The 24,253-nt window shown below is 47.4% G+C and overlaps 1 protein-coding gene across 3 annotated transcripts in view; it reads right to left on the bottom strand.

The window, feature by feature from the left end:
- Positions 1-14,481: 14,481 nt before the first annotated feature.
- Positions 14,482-24,253, bottom strand: part of LOC119462312 (uncharacterized) — a 69,006-nt gene continuing 59,234 nt past the window's right edge. For all 3 annotated transcript variants that reach the window (XM_049667614.1, XM_037723658.2, XM_049667610.1), the window contains exons 3-5: positions 21,145-21,288; positions 16,073-17,248; positions 14,482-15,000 (exon numbers count right to left, since the gene is read on the bottom strand). In XM_049667614.1, coding sequence (XP_049523571.1) covers positions 14,840-15,000; positions 16,073-17,248; positions 21,145-21,288 — 1,481 coding nt within the window. In that variant the 3' untranslated portion in view covers positions 14,482-14,839. The remainder of the gene's footprint in view (positions 15,001-16,072; positions 17,249-21,144; positions 21,289-24,253) is intronic.

Here is a 24,253-nt window from a genome sequence, read left to right as displayed (position 1 = left end):
GCATGCCGTTTATATCTGCTTCGTGCTCCTGGTTATGCGCACCATCTCCTGCTTATTCTATTTTGCAGCACGTTTACGTTCGTCATGCCACACTTAACTCAATTAAAATGCCTCCGCTCATGATGAAGTGCACGCTGAATGCGTGCCTGTAACAGCGGCGTAAGTTCGGACCATTGCGATGACAAACCTGCAAGCATAGAAAGAAATATACAAAATCCCCGTGTTTACAGCACACAAACGCGTTATCTGTGCGGTGAGTCGCTGCAGTATTATCTTGCAGTAACGTAGCAATTTCGCAATGTTGGCTAACAGCGAACAAAATATCAAGTGCGTAGCAGACGCCCGCCGCTTTGGCGCAGCTTCCACAACGGAGAAAGCACTCGATGATGATGATGATGATGATGATGATGATGATGATGATGATGATGATGATCATGATGATTTAATTGCATCCCCTTTGAAACGGGGCGATGACAAATAGTCACCTAGCCTGCTTTATTTACACAAGTTTGCTATACACGTTTTTTATCTAGTATTTGTGTAAACATTTCATTAAGCTTTTTTTCTCAATATTGACCTTGTACTGCTACCTATATGACTGTAAGAGATCAAATCAGGTCGTATCAATGTCTTCCCTGCTTTTTTTCTACCAATATTCTCTTGCTTATCTCGACTGCTGACCGGTTGACGCTTCCGTCCACCCTAAACTCAAGCGCTTCTGGAAGGTTTACGTTACGTACGGGTCTCACTGTGTGAATCCCTTCGCATTGCCATTAGGATGTGCTGAGTGGTCTCCGGATTTCTGCTGCAGCATACACATGCCTCATCTAGTTCCGAATATTTGCTCCGGTATTTTTAGTCCTTAGGAAACCGGCTCGAGCCTCAAATAGCAAGTCACTGCACTTTGTGTTATTGTATCACAGGTCCGGCACAGCAGCGCCGTAGCGTGCGGTTCCCCAGAAAAGCATCACGCTCCCCCATGCATTCGCGCGGCGCGCTTTGGCCACTCTCCCAGTGTTCTAGGTAACTCTAGTTACGTCACGTAATGAAGAAGCAAACATAAGTTCCTGCGAAAAGCGCGGTGTGGTGCACAAGTTTTTTTACGATCCCGAAGTTTAAAAATGCCGCCATCCCGACGTTTTCATACGACGCCACAAAATGGCGCGACGCATCTGAATTGTACACGCCGGTCGGTCTACTACACGGACGCGATCTCCCAGAACCTTGCCCTTAGCAGCTTCGCTGTAAAAGATTCAAATTGGGGACAGGAAAGGCAACTTATTCATTCCAACGTTGCCAAACTTCAGACATAAATGCAACATTCGCACCGGCAGTGAAGGGTTCATATCAATACCCTGTACTAACTGTGGTAGGCAAAGATTGTCATATAATTTGCCTCTTGTGCTTAACAGTGTAGGCGATCTTTAGAAAAAGTACGATGATGACTGTATGCATTTATCCCGTTTTGCTGCGTAATTGTTTTCCGTGAACAGGGTGTGTGTGTGTGTCTATCTATATACCGGGTGTTTCAGCGAACACTTACACACACACTACACACACACACACACACACACACACACACACACACACACACACACACACACACACACACACACACACACACACACACACACACACACACACACACACACACACCACACACACACACACACACCACCACCACACACCACACACACACACACACACACACACAACACACACACACACACACCACACACACACAACAACACACACACACAACAGCACACACACAACACACACACACAACACACACACACACACACACACCACACCACACACACACCACACACAAGCACACACACACACCACACACCAACACACACACATACACACACACACCACACACACACACACACACACACAACACACAATATATATAATATATATGATAATTATAGACCAGAGAGAGAGAAGAAATGATGCTTGCTTTTTGTAGAGACTTCGGCTTTTTGTCTGTGCCCCTCGACATCCCTGCAGTGGTGTTCAATATCTTTGATATCATGTGATTTGATGGAACTCGGCTAAAGCGGCGCGTTCTAGTTAGTGCGCTTCATTTGTTGCTGACAGTACGCCTATCTGCGTAGAGAGAGAGAGAGAGAGAGAGAGAGAGAGAGAAATAACTTTATTTAGGAAAAATAGGGTTAAGGGGGCCGGAGGGTGGGTCCTTAGTCCAGGACTCCAGTGGCCACCGCCACACGCCGTGCCTGGTCGAGGAGGCTCAATTGAGTCTCCAGGTCAGTCCGGGTGAGGATGGCTGCCCAAGGCTCCCTAAAGGAATTTTGTGCTAAACGGGGTGAATTTGAATCTGCGTAACTGTCGCGAGCGCAAACGTTCTGCTGCGGTCAAATTAAACGCGAACGAAGAAATGTGCGGCTTACGATACCGGTGATGCCGCATCCAGTGTCGAGTGGTCTGTTGGATAGTGCGACGCGCATGAGCAGTGAAACACTGAGTAGGAATCTCCTATATATAGTATATATCTATGTGGAGCTATGCAGGACGTTCAACTGATGTTACATTTCTCTTTCTCACATTCGCGTATATCGGCGCACTAGCTTGGTAAACACGGTGCTGCGTCGATTGGTCAAGCCTGAAGTTGAGTCGTACAAGTTTCGCAGCATCAGGTTACGAAGTTATAAATTGTTGACGGCTGGATTTCCTCGTGCATACGTAAGCACGGATATCGGCACGTTGTTTGGAGTTTTCTCTTTATGCCTCATCGTGTTTTTCCTCACGTATACCTGACTGAATAGCTGTAGGCATAATGAGGTAGGTAGGTAGGTAGTAAACTTTATTGACGTCCTGAAGTAGTCACCCCTCGTTTTCATGGAGGGAGGACCGCGGGCTGCTCCCACGTCGGGACGGGAAGGCCAAGCCTCACCGCCGCATCGTGGGCCTTCTGGACTACCTTGAGTTGATCGAACCAGTCATGACTCTTTATCAGTAAATAAAATGTGTCTTGCGGGATCCCTTGATCCGTGTGGTGCTGTAAAGAGGGGCACTCCCAGAGCATATGGTTAAAATCGCTGTATCCGCCGCAGTCGGGACACGAAGGAGAGACCTCCGTGAAACGACTATAGATCGAGAGGCTGGGATACGAGTGCGTTTGTAATAACCTAAGCGTAGCCGATTGAGGCCGCGATAGATTTCGGTGGGGCAACGGAAATGCCCTGCGAGCAAGTTGATAATGCTTTGTGACTTCGTTAAAGGTGGAGAATATGCCCTAAAGCGGGAGGTGGGGGGTGGGGGTTCCGTCTCCGCCTCGATCGGACCAGACCTGTCGTGGGCCCCGCCCGGTGCACCGGCCCCAGATAGCCCGGCGCGGCAAGCAAGACCTCGCGCCTGAGCATGGGCCAATTCGTTGGCGTTGACAGGCCCCCTTACTTTCGACCCTACATGGGCCGGGAACCAGGTGATGGTGTGATGAACAAGTACTTTTCCTTCGAGTATCTTGGCGACTTCCTTACAGACGGCCCCAGAAGCGAATGCTCTTGCTGCCGATCTCGAGTCTGTGTAACTTCCGTTTTGCTTGGATCTAACAGCGCTAATGCTAGGGCTAGCTGTTCTGCCTTACCGGGCGACGAGGTAATGATTGATGCGCCCGAAAGTACCCGGCCCTTGGTGTCAACGGAGACGGCCGCAAAACGGGAGGTGCTGCTAGCGGAACGCTCGTATTGAGCGGCATCGACGAAACATGCGTCCGACGCGTGTGCGTGTGCGTGTGTCAGGAGTGCAGAGGCCCTAGCCAACCTTCTGCCTATATTGTGTTGTGGGTGTACGTTCCTCGGCAGTGGAGAAACCTTAATGTAAGATCTCGTGTGATTTGGCAGCTGCGTGTTGCGTTCTATCGCAAAAATGGGATTGATGCTGACGCCTTCAAGGATTTTTCGATGGTGGACGAAAGTCTAGCAAGTTGCGCCGTCTGCTGCGCTTCAATGACTTCCTCTAGGGTGTTGTGAACACCTAGACTCATGAGGCTCTCGGTGTTAGTACGCATCGGGAGGCCAAGGACCCTCTTTATACTCTTGCGAATGAGCGTGTTTAGTTTGGTTCTGTCGTGAACTTGCCATTTGTGCATAGGTGCAACGTAGTTTACATGACTCATTAGGAACGCGTGGTAAATCCTGAGAAGGTTGTCTTCTTTGAGCCCTCCTCTATTGTTGGACACCCTGGAAATTAGTCTAATTACTCCCTCCGCGTGCGAGGTTAGTCTGTTGATTGTGCGACCGTTGTGCCCGTTGGCCTCGATAATCATGCCTAAAACCCGGATAGAGTCAACTCTTGGGATCGTTTGCCCAGTTGCCGTGTGTAGTCTGATATTGATCTTGTCTAAGGGCTTCCAATTTTTCGGTTTTGGACCCCTTTTAGTTGGGCGATACAGGAGAAGTTCAGATTTGGACCTCGAGAGTTTGAGTCCCATTTTCTGTATGTGACTAACAACGCAGTCGACTGACTCCTGTAGAGATCGTTCGACTTGTCCGTCCGAACCTCCAGTGCACCAGACGGTGATGTCGTCAGCGTAAATGGCGCTTCGGATACCGCCTAGATGTTCTAGCTCGGTCGCGAGCTCGCACATGGCAATATTGAAAAGAAGCGGTGAAACAACCGACCCCTGTGGCGTGCCAACGGTACCAAGCTCGTAAAGCTCTGATTTGAGATCGCCGAGTTTGATGGTGGCCTTCCTATCTTTAAGGAAGGAGCTAACAAAACTGTGAAACTTCTCTCCGAGGTTGAGGCGTGAGATGGAGTCCAGAATGTGATGGTGGGTTACGTTGTCAAAGGCTTTTTCGAGGTCAAGCCCCAGAACGGCCCTGATGTCTCTAGTATCCCGTTCTAATACGGTGTGCCTAATGAGCAGCATGACGTCCTACGTAGACAAGTGTGGTCTAAAGCCGAACATGTTACTGCGGAACAACCCCTCGTCCTCGATGTGTTTAGAGATTCTGTCATTGATCACGTGCTCAACTACCTTCCCTAGACAGGATGTGAGGGATATGGGCCGTAAGTTTTCTATCCCTGAACTGCGGCCTGGTTTCGGGATGAGAATTACTGAGGCTATCTTCCATTTATCAGGGAAGACCCCAGACTCCCAAATGCGGTTCACCTCCTCAGTGATAATCTTTAGCGAATTATCATCGAGATTGCGAAGTATTTTGTTCGTTATTCCGTCGGGTCCTGGAGTTGACCTTCCGTTCAGGTTGAACAACGCATTTCGTACTTCTGCTTCTTGAAAGGGTTTGTCCAGCTCGGCTGCCGGTATTCCCTCATAGTTTGGATAATCTCTTGCAGGAGTAGCGGGCTCTCCAACCAAGGGCAAATACCTCCTGACCAGCGAGTCCGCAATCTCCGTTTTGGAACCTTTATTTCTTTCTGCGTGGAGAATCTTGTCCACCGCACGACTCTGATTTGACTTGGACTTGTCCCCATGAAGTAAATGCCTGAGGAGGTTCCATTTCCCTCCAATTCTCATCTGTCCGTCCACCATGTTTAAACCTTGTCCCAATGCTATTTCTCTAGCGTTTGGCGTAGGTGGTTACCAGACGAATCATGTTGTTTTCTTTCATGCCGTGATGTCGATGCCCTTAGCAGAATCACCTACGTCGCCCCGTACCTTCACTTCAAGGCGATTGACAAGCTCAAACTCAACACCATGATTAAGAGGGCCTATAAGCAAGCCCTACAGCTTCCAATTTCCACATCTAACGAGAAACTGGATGCCCTCGGCCTTCACAATACCATAGATGAGCTTATTGAAGCTCATCGTATAACCCAATATGAGCGACTCGCCAACTCCACCACGGGCAGGCACATTCTGCGTACCCTAGGCATAACCTACACCACCCAATTCGGACCAAAAGTACCCGTCCCTCCAAACATTCGCGCTCAGTTAGTTGTATCGCCCATACCTCGTAATATGCACCCAGAACACAATCACGAGCGACGTGCAGACAGAGCTAAACATCTACAAAAGCGCTACGACCAAGCCGCAGATGTAGCCTACGTGGACACCGCGGAATACCCCCACCAGAACGCCATGGCGGTCGCCGTAGTCGCGAGCTCGCAGTACCGCCTCGCCGCGGCCGTATCAATACTCACCACTCAACCCGAAGAAGGAGAGGAAACGGCCATCGCCTTGGCTTATGCCTCTACCAATGCACACTACATCATCAGCGATTCAAAAACGGCCATTCGTAACTACACAAGAGGACTCATAGCACCCCAAGCACAGAAAATACTCTCCGACACTCCCGCCTCAAAGCAACGCCGCGTACAGATCATCTGGGCCCCTGGTCATTCGGCTCTGGCTGGAAACGAAGCCGCCCACGATGCCGCCCGAGCTCTCACACACCAGGCGCATCATCCGTCTCCTGTGTCTTCCGGTCCTGATGAGCCCTTAGTTCTGCACCGCGGACACGCGCGCGACCGCATGGTCACATTCAGAGAAATCCTCCTCCACTACTGCAGAGAGCGATTACGCTACCCACCAGCACACAAAACACTGAATAAATCTCAATCCACCACTTGGCGACTACTTCAGACGCGAACTTTCCCACACCCCGTGCTATACCACCGAATTTACCCCGATGAATACTCCCCACTCTGCAAAGCCTGCGAGGCCCGCGCTGACCTCGATCACGTCATCTGGGCATGCCCGAAAGCTACACCCACCAACACTCACCGCACTAACACTACACACATCATAACTACGGCCGAGCAGTGGGAGACATTGCTGCTCAGCTTGGACCCAGAAGAGCAGCTCTGGGCCGTCCGGATGGCCGAAGACGCCACCAGAAAGCAAGGGCTGGCCGCCGTCTCAGGAAGGGGAGGCCTGGGGGTTAGTCTCCCAACCCCGGCCGCCCCCAGACCCCATCATGGACACAATAAAGTTTTATCTCTCTCTCTCTCTAGCGTTTGGCAGTATTCGGCAATCTCTCAGTTCAATTCCGCGATGCGTTTGCGAAGCCTCCGATTAAGTTTTTGGGTTTTCCACCTGGAAAGTAGAGACTCTTTGGCCTCTATGAGATGAGCTAACTTGCTATCTATTTTGTCTACCACAAGGTTCGTTTGGATGGACTTGGTGGCCGTTTCGATGTCGCAGATGGCCTGGGATAGCCATCCGTCAAAGTCGGACAGGCCTTCGCCGCCAACTCTCTCCGATCTCATTTTACGAAAGAGATCCCAATCTGTGAAAGTGAATGTTTTGGGGGGTTTGCCTTGTAATTTGATAGTCGTGCTGAGTATTCAGTGATCACTGCCCAAATCAATGCCGAGATTAACCCACGAAACTTCCCCCTCGGAGCCCATAAAAGTGAGATCCGGAGTGGAATCACGCGAGCATGAATTGCCTGTTCTGGTAGGAAAAGCGGGATCCGTGACCAACGTAAGATTGAGATCTGAAGCCGTTTGCCAGAGGTCGGCCCCCTTGGGCTCGGTACGAGGGTAACCCCACGCGTGATGTGGTGCATTAAAGTCCCCGGCCACCACGATGGGTGCCCTCTCTTTCCGTGCCATGGAGACCGCTTTAGGAATAATTGCATGGAATCGGTGATGCCTACCCCTAGGCGAACTATAGATGTGGAGTAGAAAGAAACTGTTTCTAAGGCCACCACTTGGAATAATTTCGACAAAGGAGTGTTCTATTGTGCTGCGCCCCATGTGTAGATCGTGTTCTATGAATGTGTATTTTTTGGCTACCAGTGTACAGATGCCCCTGCCTTCCGCACTCTTGGCAACGTGAGATGTGTACCCTGGAAGGGTGACTCTATCTGTGAGTGTCTCTTGCAATAGAATGACGTGTGGCTTATCGACCTGTGATCTGAGAAACTGCTGAAGGACCGCCCTTTTCTGAAGGAAACCCCAGCAGTTCCACTGCCAGATCGAGAAATTTTCAACGTTACATTTCGCAGCCATCGCCGGAAATGGCAACTACCTTAACCTGCGATTTATTACCAGGCGTCGACATGGAGGTCGCCTTGCTCTTAACTAACCTCCTAATCTGTGGTTTTGCATTGTCCGTCTGGATCTTTACCACGTCCTTCTTCAATTTGGCCATCCTAGTGTTAAGAGACGCTACCGCTTTAGTTAATTGCTTGAGCACGTCTTTGACTTCGGCTAGACTGTCCTTGAACTGAGTGCAGAAATCAGCTTCCTCGCTCCTTGCCTGCTTGTCAAGTGCCCTCTTTTTAGTGGCTCTAGTGTCTGACTGGGCATCCATAGGAACCTCCGCGTTAGTAACCTCGTCAGCAACGACTGCTGGGGATGGAAGTGGAGAAGGCGCGGGCGGAGGGAGGGAACATGTCTCCCTCTCTTTCCTCAGTTCCGCAATTTCTGCCCTGAGTTGTGAGCATAATGAGGGGCAATTTATTTAACGCTGGGCTTTTTACAAAATGTCGACCGCCTAAGAATGTGCTTTTATCGTCCTTTCAATATTACTCTGCCGTATTTGTCGCCAAAACCCAAGTCGTGAACGGCTGCATAGCAGTAAACGAATTTATTCTCTATATAGAGTGCATAGTGCTTCTGCGTTTAATTATTCGAAGTTGTCGACTATGCGCCTGATGGAGAGCGTGATATAAACTTTATTTAAATTTTTAGAGACCCAGGTTCAAGTCCATTGTCGTGCCATCAGGTGTGCCGGATGCTTCCTCTTATCTTGTACACAGTTCTCGATAGAGGATGGAGGGTAGTCGGGTAAGAGGAACCAATGGTGAGTTTTATATGGGACGATTAGTGGTTGCGTTACGTGTAACGACTAACTACGCAGCTAAAGCACACATTACGTTGCAGGAGAGTGTTGCTTGACTAGTTGATCATAGACATCAGAACGAACGCTAACACTAATGACATTCCGTTCCAATTGACAGTTTATTCCACATTGGTATGCGTAATCTTCATCGGCGAACATAGGCGGATCTAACGGGGGGGGGGGGGGGGGGGAAGGGGGGCACTTGCCCCCCCTTCCCCCCCCCCCCCCTCGCTTTGGAAGGTGGGCACTTTCGGCTGCACGCTGGAATGTCCAACAAAACTACAACTGAAGCTAAATTTTCTTTCTCAATAGAGTGACCACGTAAGTTATGTTTTTCTTTACTACGTATATCGTGCTTGGGCAGCGAGAATTGTCTTTTGTACATTCGCGGGTACACGCCTGTAGCGGACGACGAGCGCGGGATTTGTCATACACGCTCGCGTTGCGGAGATGGGACCCGCCGTGGTTGCTCAGTTAGCGTTGCGCTGCTGAGCACGAGGTTGCGGGATCGAATCCCGGCCGCGGCGGCCGCATTTCGATGGAGGCGGAATGCAAAAACGCTCGTGTGCTTGCGTTGTAGTGCACGTTAAAGAACCCCAGGTGGTCAAAATTAATCCGGAGCCCTCCACTACGGCGTGCCTCATAATCAGAACTGGTTTTGGCACGTAAAACCCCAGAAAGGAGGAGAGGATGGTTTTGCGTTGGGCAGGTCCGCCCTAACAAATGTCAGGTTGCGCTACTTGCATCATGCCCAGTTTTTTGGGACCGCTATATTCGCATTTGAAAACTCAATCAGCTTGATATACTTATCTGCGGGCGAGGGGGCGGTCTGGATGAAATATTACAATCAGCCGCAGCCAACAACTGGTGTGCTTACATCATAAAATCGTTGGATTATCAAATGCTGGAACTACTTAATCTCTGTCCAGCGATAGTCTGCATAGCTGTGAAGTCTGAGTATCTTATCACCATCAAAAATCTAATGAAACCTCTTACAGGCATAACTGTCGAATTTCATTGTGTAATCATGACTTATCGCAGATATTTTTGTGAAAATGACCTTTGGTCGAGCATGCAGAGCCAGTTCAATACCAGTGACTTGATTTTTTTATTAAGGCATGTGCCACTTCCGACTCTTTCGATTTCATTTGCAGGCGGTTTCTAAATAAGGCTACACTGTTATTTTTTCCCCGGCAAGAGCAAGAACAGCAGATATTCTATATTTTGAAAAAGAAATGAGGGCCACTTTTTATTGACGTGTACTGAAAGTTTGCACTGTGTAGGTTGCTTTGTGCTCTGGAAAAAATTACTGAGTAGTCGCTTTCTCCCTACTTTTAAGCGTTATACACACCATTCAGTAGTTTCTCCCGGTACCCTCGGTAAACTATGCGGGGCACGGTGTTTTTTTATTTATTCCAAGTACGAAACAATGTTCTGAGTGACGCGTGATAAATGTTTATTATGTGTAGGTTCATTGCAGCCTTTGTAGAAAGTTACTCATTGAAGCGTTCCAGGGTGCCATACTGCCGCTAATCGAAATGTTTCCCAGACTCCTAACACAACAGCACGAGATACGGTCGAAATTCCGTGAAAATAGACAGACGTTTAAGCGCAATGCGTTGAGAAACTTTAACTTTCCTGCTTTAAATACAAGTGTTGCAAATAATATACTAACCTGTCGTTTTCCACGTGTTTCCGCGCATCATACGAGATTCGTAGTTTGTTTCTCGGTGTACTCGGTGAGCTAAAGAAGACATCTTGTTTATATTTGGGGAAAATTAGGGGCGTGGTATGGGTATTGTGTAGGCAATGTTCCAAATGGGTCGGTTAAAAGTGTATTTTCCAATAGAATACGTATACAAGTGGTCACATAGCGTTATTTGTCTGTTTTGCGAGCGCTGTAAAACTTAGACGGCTGCGCTGGCATAGCTACAACTACAACTGAGGTCAAATTTTGCGAACATATGGGGAAGAATACGCACAGTTTGTGCGATGGTAAAGGCGTTTTTATCAAATACAGCTTTAAAAAAAGTGTAAGCAAATGTTCTAATGTATCACGCTGCCGCTATTATAGGTAGGTTTCAAAATGTGCCAAGGCAACTCTGCGTTTCAGATATTTTATACTTTGAATGAATTAGTAGCATTTAAGTGCAATGTACCGCGTAGTTTCAAGGTTTTTGGCTTATTTAAAAGCGTTACGAATAATTATTGAGTCCTCATCTTTCTTCTTTTTACTTTTTCATGCGTGATACATTAGCCTTACCTGGTGTCATCAATGAACTAAAAAAGGCGGCTTCATGTTTAATGACTGTAAGGACCGGTTAATAGGTGGTGTGTAGGTAAAGTTCCAACTAGATGGGCAATTGGGGATTTCGTGACAAATACTTATGCAAGCACTCTAGAGTGTTACGAGCGTGTCAAAAGAGCGGGGAAGAATTTAGCCCGCTGCCCTGGCAGAACTATAAAAGCCACGAAAACCAAATTTAGTGAAAATTGCTGGTACGCTATGGAAACTCTCTGTGCAAAGTTAAATGCAGTTGGATTGCAAACATAGCCTTTGTAAAAATATTCTTATTCAAGTGTTAGAGCGTGTAATATGACAGCTATCAGCTGTGCCTCCCAGTGTCCCGACATATCTGTAGGCTATAACAGGTTTATATTTTATGGAAAGGGGAGGGGGGACATGGTAACTGCCAATGTGCGACAAACTTTAGGCGTTCCTGGTCAAATTAGAAGCGTTGCAAACAATTACTGAGCCGTCGTTTTTCTTTCCCTATCTTCAGGCGTCATAACACGTTCCGACTTGGTTTCAGCGATGTCGTCGGTGAACTAAACAAGCCATTTTGTTTCTATTTGGCGAAAATAAAGGAAGCGTTATAGGCAAAATGTAGGTAAAATTGAAAGACAGGGTATAATTATGACATTTGCAGTAAATTACGCATGCAAGCGATCCGGAACTTTATGAATGTGTTTTGCGAACAAAGAATATTTATCTCGTTGGCCTGGGAAAACTGTTAACTCAACCTATATCAAATCTAGCGGAAATTGAGTGGGGGGGGGGGGGGGTCAGGGAGAGAGGGAGGGAGGACACCATGGTAAATGCTATTGCGAAGTAACATGCGTGTTGATGAATTACTGGCTTTTTAATATATCCCAACAAGCAGTGCTCCAAAGCATTACATGCGGGCAAGGTTTCAAACGGAACAGGCGTATACGGGCAACATTTTAATGTATGCGATATAATTACAAGAAATTGAAGGTTTCATTGCAACTGTTCAAAAGACAGAGCTTCGCTGGAAGTCGGGTTGTAATTCTCCAAGGTCGCCCACATTTGTGGTCTTCTTTTTTTTTTTGTGAATATTGCACGTAATTTTTGTTGATTGCACTTCGTTGAGTATAACCTCGACAATACTATTACCTAAACTAGTGATACATTTCTGCCGTAGAGTTAAACACCAAGTGCACTTGTTTGTTTAGTTATTAAAATTGTTTGTAGCAAATATGCATTTTTTATGTGCGCTGTACTGTTGCTACTGGGCGGGATCCGGGACCTCTGTGAGGCACTAATTGCCTTTTCCCCCTGCGTCGTCTTGATATTTTATGTAGTTGGAAGAAATAAATGTTAATTCAAATAATTTTTCGGGCCCCCATTGTTCACCATGTGTGATTGACAAACAAGCATACGTCTGTTATACATAAAAATAACTGACAGACGCATGGCCAGGCTCTCTCGCTTATTGTAATAGTAAATCGCAATATATATATAGATATATAAGATTGTTTCGCGGTTTGCCCCCCCCCCCCCCCCCCCCCCCCCCCCCGCACTCGAGAAATAGTTGGTACGCCACTGTCGGCGAAGATTAACTGACTTGACACACATGACATTTTAACTTTTCCAGTGAATCTGATCTAATCACTGAACAGATTAACCTACTAAGAATTTGGACCTATTGTGCTTTTGGATGAATTTCTCGAGAACTTGTAGTGTCCATAGGAAGCCTGTTTAACTGATAGAAGAAGTGGCGGCAACGGGGTAAACTGCCATCCACCCCTAGTGCCTGCCTTGGTATAAAAGAGCTGCGCAAATGCTCCCCCCCCCACCCCACAAACACACACACACACGCACACACACACGCACGCACACACGCACACACACACATACACGTGTACATTTTATTGCGTGTGAGTGCTTTTTTTTTTAACCATAGTGATGTTGGAAGTATACGCATCACGATCCGCGTAAATCTCTCCTTTCCAGCTCTCTCCAGATGGGTGCTCCCGTCCTCTTCAAAAGCAAACTGGCGCGCGAAGGGGACTTCACCCAGCTGCTATAACCTCTGGCCGGTTCTTATGTCCTGGTGTCAACTCACTCGCGAGTCGCGCGACACGAGGGAACCGGCGCCCATGAAATAGCGCAGTCGTCAACGCGCCCGCTCCGCCAGCAGCTGGTAGCCACCTCTTGCCTCAAAGCTAAATGCACCCCACTAATGGAGCAACCGTGGCAGCCCGAGTGCGATGCTCAGTGACAGCCCTGCGCGCGAGGTCGTGTGAAAAAGGGACTCCTATGCAGGCGGGTTTGGGAGGGTTGCATGGCGACACCGGTGCTGAAAGCACGAGCGTGCTACGCGGACGGCACGACTAACGCTACGCGTCGCCGCCGTATCGGCCCTTGGACAAGGCGCGGGACTCGTCGTGAGGCAACCTGTTGAAATATACATGACTGCGCGTTGGTAATTATTCCTGTCCCGTTCACGTGCTCCTGTCCCGTCCACGAACGTCATCGCGGGCGCCGTGTCTCCTGCAAACATGGCTCAACGCGTCTCGCTTCGTTTCGCCGCTGAAGTCACGCCCTCTGCAGGGACTCCGGAAATGCTGCGATGCATCGTTTTGTTACCATATAGTCGCAACCACGTCTCTGCTTGAGCGAATCGCAGTCGCAATGCATTAAAGCAAATTCGCAATACATTATTTACATCTGTGCAAGCAACAGCTGGGGCGTTTTGTATTATATGCAGTTCAAGATGTCGTTTGCGCTGTTATTGATATTGTTTATATGTGACATATATATGTGTGACACATGTGCGGCACAGCTATAGGTGTTTCGCGTTACGCGGTATTTGGAACTAAATGCACCTGCACGAATACGTCGTGGCTGGAATAATGCAACAGTTCTGTTCCAAAATTATTCGTTTTCGTGCTTCACCTGGGCAACGCCCAACCCTTATCACCATAGTAGGACGTTCCCGAACGGCTGGTGATAATGGATTATAGGTCGGGCGAAAAAGAATCGTTATGTTGTATTTGCAGGGGCCGTATAGGGAAACTATTCACACCTGGACTAAAAGCTCACCACAGGACACTTACTTTACGAATCAATTCAGACAATATCTTTATTGCGTCCTTTTCTAAAATGTTTATTCCTTCCTTCCTTTCTTTCGAAGTCAAATCTTTGTAAGGCATTAATTCTAAAGTTGTGCTGCTAGGAATTCTGAAACGCGCGTATAGCTTTCTTTTTTCAACCTTTTCTCTTTTTCTTTATTTTCTTTATTTAAGTGAAAGAAGCCCATGTCGCAGCCTTGATCACCTAACATATGGTCTTCACCACAGTCTTTATCACAACCTTCAAAAATTTCACTTATCTTTAAAAGACTGTTGTAGTGATCGGCTTTATGGGCGGATATAAATGATTGATAACCGCAGCAGCAACAATGATGTATTTAATAATGACAACATAATTATGCAAAGTGGTCTTAATATGATTTTAGCGCATAACGAGTATGTTTGCAAATCACAGCTGAGCAACAATGATGCAGTTCCGAGCGATGGCTGTCGCAGTCCGTGTTCACAATGGGGAAAGTGAGGAACGCTGACTTGGCCTCCGTTTCTCTGCTGTGCAAGCACCTTGACAGTTCACGAGACACAACACAAGTAGCGCACAGAGAAACGTATCCCTTCACGCGCGAAAACGGCGTCTGAGACGTCAGTCCCACCGTTCTCTCAAGCGTGACACATTAGTAACGTTCCGCCTTCGTTTTGGCGCACATCAACTCTTCAGACTTCTTGTGGCCGGGTGGGCTTGCTTGGCTTGCTCACACACGTCCATACTTTGTCCACCAGTGGCCCAACGTACCAACTGAGCGAAGACAGAATGCACGCTACCGCCATGGTGTAGAAGAGGCCGTCATAGCTGTGCCAGTTGTCTTTGAAGTAACCTGGAAAAAGAAAGGGAAGCACGCGTCGAAAGGCTGCAGTCGTACGTGTACATGTTTGTAGCCCCCCTTACCCCGTGAGCAAGCTGCTACCTAAACGTGCCCGGAGAAGGGGATCTCTGTTGATCTCTGCACACAACTGAAGCCGATGTATTTGACATTACTGGAAACGTTCTTAACTAAATACAACATTTGAAACTGAGCGAGGCACTGGAGAGTAAATTAAAGCTTCTTAGGCAAAATGTCTATGCACTTAAATAATCAACCACTTTCTACGACAAGTTTGGTTAGGAGCAGTCTTCGTGGAAAGCATGTAGGCCACGGCGCATTTGAAAGGAGCCGCCGCTAGAGTGGGGTGTCGATGTTGAGTGGCACTCATGAGCTCAAAAGAGCTGTTTGGATCGAGAGTCCACCTTTCACCCCGAAGATTTTGAACGGCGAGTAAGCAACCGAAGCCTCGCCACAAGAAACAATAAATGCCCAGGTTTCGCTCGCTGTGCCCTGTGTACTTTTGACGAAAACTTTATTCCGCGTTTCCTCTAAAAGGGATATTTGCATACTCCTGTGTGTAAATTAATCACGTACATCTATCCGCCACCAAGTGCGCCTACAAACTTCAATTTGTTTTCATGCGGGCAGTAACATCACGTTTGATCTTAAGCTACCTTTTCTTTAATGTCGAAGATTTATTTGCATGGTGTAGTTTCGGGTCACTTAGTGGCACGGTGACCCTGTAGAAAGTGCGGGTCTATTGATAAGCTGTTAGTTCATCCATATTCTGAGAGCAGAAAGACACACATAAATTATGTTGGCCCAAATGAGCAGCTTACGTACTTTCATAACGGCTGCTCAAACTAATGCATTTGAAATAAATAAATAAATAAATAAATAAATAAATAAATAAATAAATAAATAAATAAATAAATAAATAAATAAATAAATAAATAAATAAATAAATAAATAAATAAATAAATAAATAAATAAATAAATAAATATTTCAGTATTCTCATATTTCTTTCCGATGTTGCCGCTAGGAAACATAGCGGGGAAAGGCTAATGACACCTTCGATCTCACCTATGATGAAGGGTCTAAGTAGACAAGTGATGCCGATGAAGAGGTTGCATAGTCCAAAGGCCATAACTGCTAGCTGTGGTCCAAGGAACTCGGTGAGAAGGACAGGAGTCATAAATATGAGTCCACCGGTCACAAGGCCGAACAGCAGGGTCATCACCACAAAGAACCAGTAGCTGTCCATAAAGGGCATGATGATCATTGTCGAGCCCGTGATGATTCCTCCACTAATAAAGATTCCTTTGTTGTCCATTATTTTCTTGTACGCCAAAATACCAGGAATCGGCTTGCTAAACAGGTCCGATATGCCATACACAGAGAGCAGAAACACTCCATCGCTTATAGACAGGCCCTTGTCCGTGGCGTAGTCAGGAATAATGATAATGAACGTGCTGAACACGAAGAAAAAGCCTACTGCCGAAGTGGTAACTAAGATGAAGTACTGGTTGCCCAGCAGCTTCAAGTCGTTTAACACAACGCGAATGATGTTTCCGCACAGAGAAGCAGTGACGGCCCCGTCGTCGGCCAACGGGACCTTCGTAGGCTGCTTCCCGTTGTGCGGGCTGTTGAGAGCAGTGTCGGGCGCTGCCTCCCACAGCGGGGCCAGGGGGCTGGGCTCGTTCAGCTTCCTCAGACTGGTCGCTGGACTGCACCTGCGGTCGAGATGTTCCTCCCGGCTGTGCCACTGCTCGCCATCGGAGACCACCATGCAGAGGCCGGACACGGACACTGCGCACGCACTGTCGTTGTCACCGAGGGCAGAGCGAACGGACATGCGCGAAGAGTAGCGCCTTCCGATGTTGCCGCCGTGCGTGTTGGTGTGTCCGTTCTGGAAAGGGTGGAAGTCGAGGCTCTGACACTTCTCGCGGAGCGGCTCGAGCATCTTCTCGTCCTCGCCGTCTGGCTTGACGTTGTCGGCTTCGCTTTCCTTGCGCGCCGCCTGGGAGAGGGGCGTCAGCAAGATGGAGCCCATGATGCCGTGTAGGATGGTGCTGCCGTAGATGAGCAGCGCTCCGCGCAGCCCGAACTCGTTGATGAGGTACTCGAGCAAGGCGGGCCAGAAAAAGGAGCCAATGGTGGAGCCCGAGTAGGCCACACCGCAGGCTATGGCACGGTGGTTCTCGAAGTGTTCCGTAAGCAACATTGGTGTCAGGTTGCAGACCATCCCCGTTCCGGCGCCTGCGAAAGCCGCATTGGAGCTTTAACGTGGCATTCGTGAAACTAAAAAAGAAAAAAAAAAAAAAAAATGCGTGCGCCTGCTTTTACATATATTGAAGGTCTCCGTCTCGTTTTAGAGGTCGCACCGTTTGACATCAATGCTGTGCTGCTTCTTTCACCCGCCGCGGTATAGCTTAGTGGCTACTGCGTTGCGCTGCTGAGCTCGAGGACACGGCTTCGACCTAGGCCGCCGCGGCCGCATTTCGATGGGGGCGAAAAAACGCAAACACGTTCGTGTATTTAGATTTAAGCGCATGTTAAAGAACGATTCAGACTTAATTTAGAGTCCCCCACTGCGGCGTGCCTCGTAATCAGATCGTAGGTTTGTCACGTAAAAACCCAGAGTTTAACAGTTTGATTTGGGCTGCTTCTTTCGCTTTTTTTTTAATACAGCGATTATTAAACCTTTCTTGCATGATAGATATATGCTATCACGAATACCTCTTCGATTTTATGGCAAATCAGTTCTGCGGAAGCACGCAAGGTGGAGGAAGGTTCGTGAAAGAGAGAGAGAGAGAGAGAAAGACGCCTAACCTTGCACTCGGACGTGCAACGCTTGAAACAGCGAAGCTGGGCGATCGTAGACCAGCATTTTCCGGAAGTGCGCGCGAACTTTTCATCTGATTACTCATGATGATGATAATTTCTTTTCGCGCGTCTCGGACTTACGGCCGTCCCTGCTCGTTGCATAGCGCAGCTTGCAACACCGACACCGCGTTCCAGGAGACCCCCTCCGTGAATGCGTCTCTCTCTCGCTCTCATAGCGCGCAAAACCTCTTCACCTCGCAGAGCACGAGCGTACGAACGCGCCAGCTGTGGACGAAGACGACGACGCTCGAACACAATCATATGGTTCGCATAAATGCACGTTCTGCAAGCGTGGCTCTATAGCCGAATGTTAAAAAAAAGTGGCTCTATACATAGGTTGCACGGACGTCATCGCGGACGCCATCTTTGGGTACCAGCAGGCCGAGAAGGGGCGTAAGCAAGGAACATGACAGCATGACAGCAACAAAAAGCGCGTCTTGCGTCGAACGTCAGAGCTATAACAATGATAAACCGGTGAAAAACAATCGCCGTGAAAAAGCAAAACAGATTGCGCCTGATAATACCTTGCACTGACGTCATCGTAGTCGCCATTTTTGGGTACCAGCGCGGTGAGATATGGCTGCGTGACGTCACATGAATACTATCTATACCTAGTGGTTACGACGCTCGCTTTGGGACCGGGGGTACGCGGGTTCGAATCCCGCCTCGGCAAGAAAGTTTATTTTCTTGTCTTTGTTGGTAGTGTCTTGCTACGCACCACAAATTACGGCTGGATTAAACAGCTTCGCTGTTAAAAAAATGTCATCCACCGGGACTGTACAACACGAAGCTGCAAAGGAAACCCGTACGAGTATTTCAGAAAGCTTCGCAGTTGAAGGAAATGGCATCCTGCTCCGGGGGGATGTCCTCATCTTGGTTCGTCCTCATCTTTTTCTATTATGCACAAAAATTAAATCAGTCTGTCGTATAGACCTGCGCAACGATAAAAACTGCTCACAGTGAAACGCCCCATTCCGCGTTCGCGTGTTTGACATGCTCGATTTCGTAAGCAAAAGGAAGACGCTGTGAATAAACTAAGGTATAGATGACTGTCATAGCTTTTGTAAAGAAATCGTACTGAAAGTTCTCGAACTGATGCAGTCGCTGTCAAAAAAGCTATCCACGTGATAGAGCGAGGACCACAACTCCACCGCGAGACCATTCGGCTCATTTTCAAGGAAGCTCTTGCTAAGAAAAAGATTTACTCCTAAGTTGGGACCATGACGACTACACAAAGGACCAGTCGGCACAATTAGGGATACGGTCACGTGCCATATGCAAAGAAATCTGGTAAACTGTCCGCCTTATTTTCTGAAGTTAATCGGTAATCTTCGATTTATTTTGTTCTCCAGGATGAGATCGAGGATATAGCGTTTCGCGAATGTCGTCGGCGTTATGGAAGAGACGACGGTGCAAAATCAGTGCCCAATGAGTAATTCCAACAAAAGATTTGATCATCAACTGGAGCAGTCAGAACAGTTTATATTACCGATACTAACAGGGACTGTACAAAAGTTTAGCTTAGAGCGCAGTGCTTGCCATGTACCAGCTGCAGACGTGGAACATTATTGTCAGACTACAGTCGGACCACTATATCTCAATTTTTTTCGCTTGTTCCTAATTAAAATTCTCTAAGTGGTGAAACACTCATTAGGGTTTCGTCATCTGAATTCTGCTGGTTTCTGTAACCAGGCACCAAACTACTACTTTTTAAGAGAGGCCTCTGTGTGGGGAGCATTTATCTTGACTGTTCTCTTTTTATACGCAAATAAAGACTGAAACTCCTTTCAGATTATTTGGGCGCAGAGAACTTTTCGCCGTTTTTTTTTCACTCATGATCACAGAATATGTAGAAAAAGGCTCGAACAGAACAGAAGTTAACTGAAAAAAATGGCGTTCTCTGTGGCTATAATTGAGCGTTTCCCTTAGCACTGCCCCTTGTCGTGCTTGATTACGGGCAGAAAGAAGTGTGCTCGTCTAAATGAAGCCACTCTGGCTCGTTATACTAAAAAAGTAATGCGCCAGCAAAACGACAGAGAGAGAGAGAGAGAGAGAGAGAGAGAGAGAGAGAGAGAGAGCAAGGAGAGGAAAGGCAGGGAGGTCAACCAGAAGAGCATCCGGTTTGCTACCCTGCACTAGGGGTAAGGGAAAGGGGAAATAGAAAGAGAAAAATAGGGAGAGAATGAGCACTGAGTGCACGTGAGACGATGTACGGGGACACTATAGGCGGTCTCTTAAACCACAGAGAAACACACAAATGCAATACGGATAAGCATCAATTTTCAGATGTGTCTCAACTTCTTGTCAATCAAGTCAAAAGACATCTGCTATCATCATGCACGCTTATTGGTCAGACAAGAACATACACGTTTATGTTATGTTGATTGACAACGAAGTGCAGATGGTGACGTCAGTTGTCTTTATTGGCATAACATATCAAAGGCATGTCTCTAGGGCCTCGTTTCTGCTATGTTGTTTCTTCTGCCAAGTTTCTAAGTGTTCACGCAGTGGAACGATCGGGAAAAGAAAATTAAAAAGAAAGGCAGCCCAATGTACAGAGACGACGCATGCAAGTGCGCACCATTTTCATCTGTTTACTAAAATTCTTGTCAACCCTGCTGTTTAGTAACGTTAATGAGCAAGGATATACCAAGCAACATAGTAAAATCAAACGGCTGCAACAAGTTATGCTTGGCATTATTCTCGCCGAGTTGATGTACAAAGAATTGTACACGTTGCGAAACAACAGCGAAAAGAAAACAAGTCCTTGAATGACAACAATAGCGCAAAGAAACGTACAACATACTCATTCAAATTCCTTTAAATATTAAACCTTTGAAGATTCTGCCTTAGTCGATTTTATTTAATACAGCGGCATGTCCTTTAATTTTTAACACCCTCATCTGAGCCTGTTCTACACACTCTCGACAGTCGAGGCACCTATAGGAAGGTGCGAAATCAAAGCGCTATTGGGGCATGTGACCGCAGTCCAGTTAGACGAACTCTGGACTCAGTTCCGACATCCGAGAGGCGGAACTGAGTCCGTGATTTTGGTTGCTACAATGAACTTACTGCTCCAGAATGTTCAAGCCCAATCGAGGACACGGGGAAAGCGAGTGGCCACACGCACAGCTTAGTCCGTGCCCTCTATATTGCGCACGAACTCCTTGAACACGCGTTACCAGCAAAGGCAAGCCTGTAGGCTCGTCGCTTGACATGGTCCCGGTAAGTGAGGCTATAGTACTGTGCGTTGCGATTTCCGTACTGACCGTAGAATATGCCCACAAGTACGACGATGACCACGATGTTGTCTGCAAAGAAGCAGCAGCTGATAGCGATGCCTGTGGTGACGATTCCTGTCGTCACGATTGCCCTAATGGACAAAAACCGGCTCAGGGCGCCAGCTATGGGTCCTGCGGAGAAATAAGCAAATAAAGCATGCGGAAGTCAGTTAAAACAGGGTTGTAGTATATTCTGCAGGTATTAATTTCGACTCAACACACCCCATGGTCACATCGTTAGTGATTGAAATTGCAGATTTTTCAGAAATGGTTCGTCCGCTGGCTGGTTAATCGCAGGATGAAAAACGCGTCGCAGCAGGTATTTAAAATTGGTAATACAGTATTTCTGACACAATCATTATAAACTAGCTGAAGAGGAACGGCTCATTAAGAGAGCAATTTCCGAAGCTGTAATCGGCACGTTCCTCATTGTCGAAAGCAAAACTAAAAAATGTTAGAAAACGGCGCATTAAAAGAAACAACTTTGGCAAAAATATAGCTTTCGTCGTAAGTGTTGTAAGTCTGTTGAAAGCTGCCAAAGTAACGATCAGGTAGCGTCGACAGAGTGTAAATTTTCGCTGGCGCAGAGTTCCGCCTTGTTCTGGATTTTGCACGAAAACGAGAAACTACAGAATATGAACAAAATTATGAAGATCCAACGCACGCGTTGAAATCTAAGTGAAGCGAAGCTTTAGTGAAGTGTATAATTTAAAGCTATGCCACTAACGGTGATGCGCACAATTGTTTACTTGCATCATACGCGACGTCTAATCTCATGAAATGCATATGTTTATCCACCACAAAGCTCACAACAGTGATCTCACAACTTCCATATTTATGAACTACGCCGCTCACAAGGTATGGCGAAGTGCAACCGCCAACTAAGGCGGATGCACAGTGTGGGGTGTCTACGCAGCGATACCACGAGTAGGAAGACGATGCATGTCGCTTGTGGAGGTAAATGTCAATAGCATGTGATATGCACAGAGAAGTACGACACATATCTAGCTACATTTAAGGACCTCTCGTGTCGCAATGGCCCATTCTTGGCACCCGTTCTGGATGATTGGCCAAGCAGGGGCACACACACCCAGCGGCATATGCGGAATGACCAAATCAAAGAAAGTCAAGTCAATCAAAGGATCAGTTGAATATAACAGCGTTGTACTATTAAGAGGGCGGTGCGCTTTAGGGATAGCTATGAACTGAACTTATATCTTCAGATTTTATGTAGGCTTTTTTTTTTATCGCGCAGAACAGAAGTGTGTTTGCTGGCACTATTTTGTCGGTCAGCATACAGGTGTTATACTATAAGCCTGTTTCCTGGCGCTTGCATTCGGTGCACATGCCGTGATGGGCCGTCGTGTAACGAACGCCAGGCGTTCTCCTAGGATGAAGTACGAACGCCCTGAACTCGGCTGACAGAAGGCGACTCCCCGGTTTATTCTTGCGTCGCCTTATATAGACTGCCAAGCACAACATCACCTGTTCATCTCGCCACTTGCCTTGTGTACACATCCAGGCACGACATAACATGATCATCTCGCCACTTGCCTTGTGTACACATCCAGGCACGACATAGCATGATCAATGACAGACGTCGCTGTGGCCGCTGGCCGTGTCTCTCACGTGGCGTGGCGCGTGAGATTTGAAAGAGCAATCCCAGCACAGAACCTTCGCATATATATACATAAATATTCTTGCTCACAGACGTTATTCAGCCGAGTGTTCACCCTTCTGTTTCTAAACCGTTGTCAGGAAGTCTTTTTTTTTCATTTTGCCTGTTGAAGCAATATTCTGTTGTTTTGTGCGCTGAGATTTGTGTCTGTTTTATTTTTGCAAGCGTTATAATCAGTTTTATTTTGTAAGCCATCATGCCAAAATTCCCAGTAGGGACTTAAGTATAAATAAATAAATAAATAAATAAATAAATAAATAAATAAATAAATAAATAAATAAATAAATAAATAAATAAATAAATAAATAAATAAATAAATAAATAAATAAATAAATAAATAAATAAGTACGCCAAGATATTGGCCAGCCCTGCAGCCAACGCCAAACCCGGGAAGGCTGACAAGGAAAGCCTATATACGCATAGCGTGAAACACTTGTATTGCGCCGCTGCGGCTAAGCCCAGTAGGCACTCTGGTACAAACGACCTAAATAGGGAAGTTTGACGGCCATATTAATGGCATTATGATGCACGGCAGTGATCATGACGTTGCGCTCGAATATATAAACAAAACAGTTGTTCGCAAAATATCCATCTGAAATGGAGCGGCAGAAGCGCCTCTGCTTAAATCCGACCGCTGCCAGCCACACCACACATGCGCTAAGGGCGAACGGAGTATATCTGTCTCATTTGTGTTCGACAGCGTCCAAAGACGTGTGATGGCTAAAGTTGCCGCTACCACCATAGAGCGAAACACAATTTGGCTCCCGACGACAGGAGCTCGCGAGCGATGAACGAGCGCGTGCGCACTCGATCTGTCAGCACATTAAGCAGGAACCACTGCGTGCACGACTGTCTCGGTGCGTTCCTCCGGCTGCAGCGGACAAGGTCGCACGTTAAACGGCCGCGTTCTGGTTGCCCACGCTTTTTTCGCAAGGTCTCCAGCAAATGCTGCCGCAGCTCTGACCGAAGGTGAATCCTCACTCCGTCATTCTCGACAGACGTGCCTAACGAGCCGCAGCCTGCGGCAGGAAAATTGTGTGTATGTTTCTCGTTTGCGTTTTCGCCGGGATAAAAGGGGCGCTCATATATATATGCGCGTCCAAGCCATCCGGGGCGAATGCTTCGCGACAGATGAATTGCACAACGCGGAAGCGGCCGGCTGCCGACTACCGGGAAAGCCATTGGGCAAACGGTCCGCCGCTTGGGCAATGCTTTCCTTCGACGATACTCCGAGTCGGTTTCTGGGCACACCTGCATACGTGCAAACGCTCCGCTCAATTAGAGTTCTTAGACGCGTGCGACTGACCAAGCGTTGCGGTCATTCCAGCGTCCAAGTGACGCTCGGAAAATTATAGTATGTTGCAAGCGCCTTCGATGTCTTAATGACCGCTTATCGAAGTAGCCTAGGATCTCTTCTCA

This window comes from Dermacentor silvarum, chromosome 1 (genome assembly GCF_013339745.2).
Source record: "Dermacentor silvarum isolate Dsil-2018 chromosome 1, BIME_Dsil_1.4, whole genome shotgun sequence".
NCBI lineage: Eukaryota > Metazoa > Arthropoda > Arachnida > Ixodida > Ixodidae > Dermacentor > Dermacentor silvarum.
The sequence above is the reverse complement of the archived record's forward strand: the minus strand, read 5'-3'. Positions and strand labels throughout refer to the sequence as shown.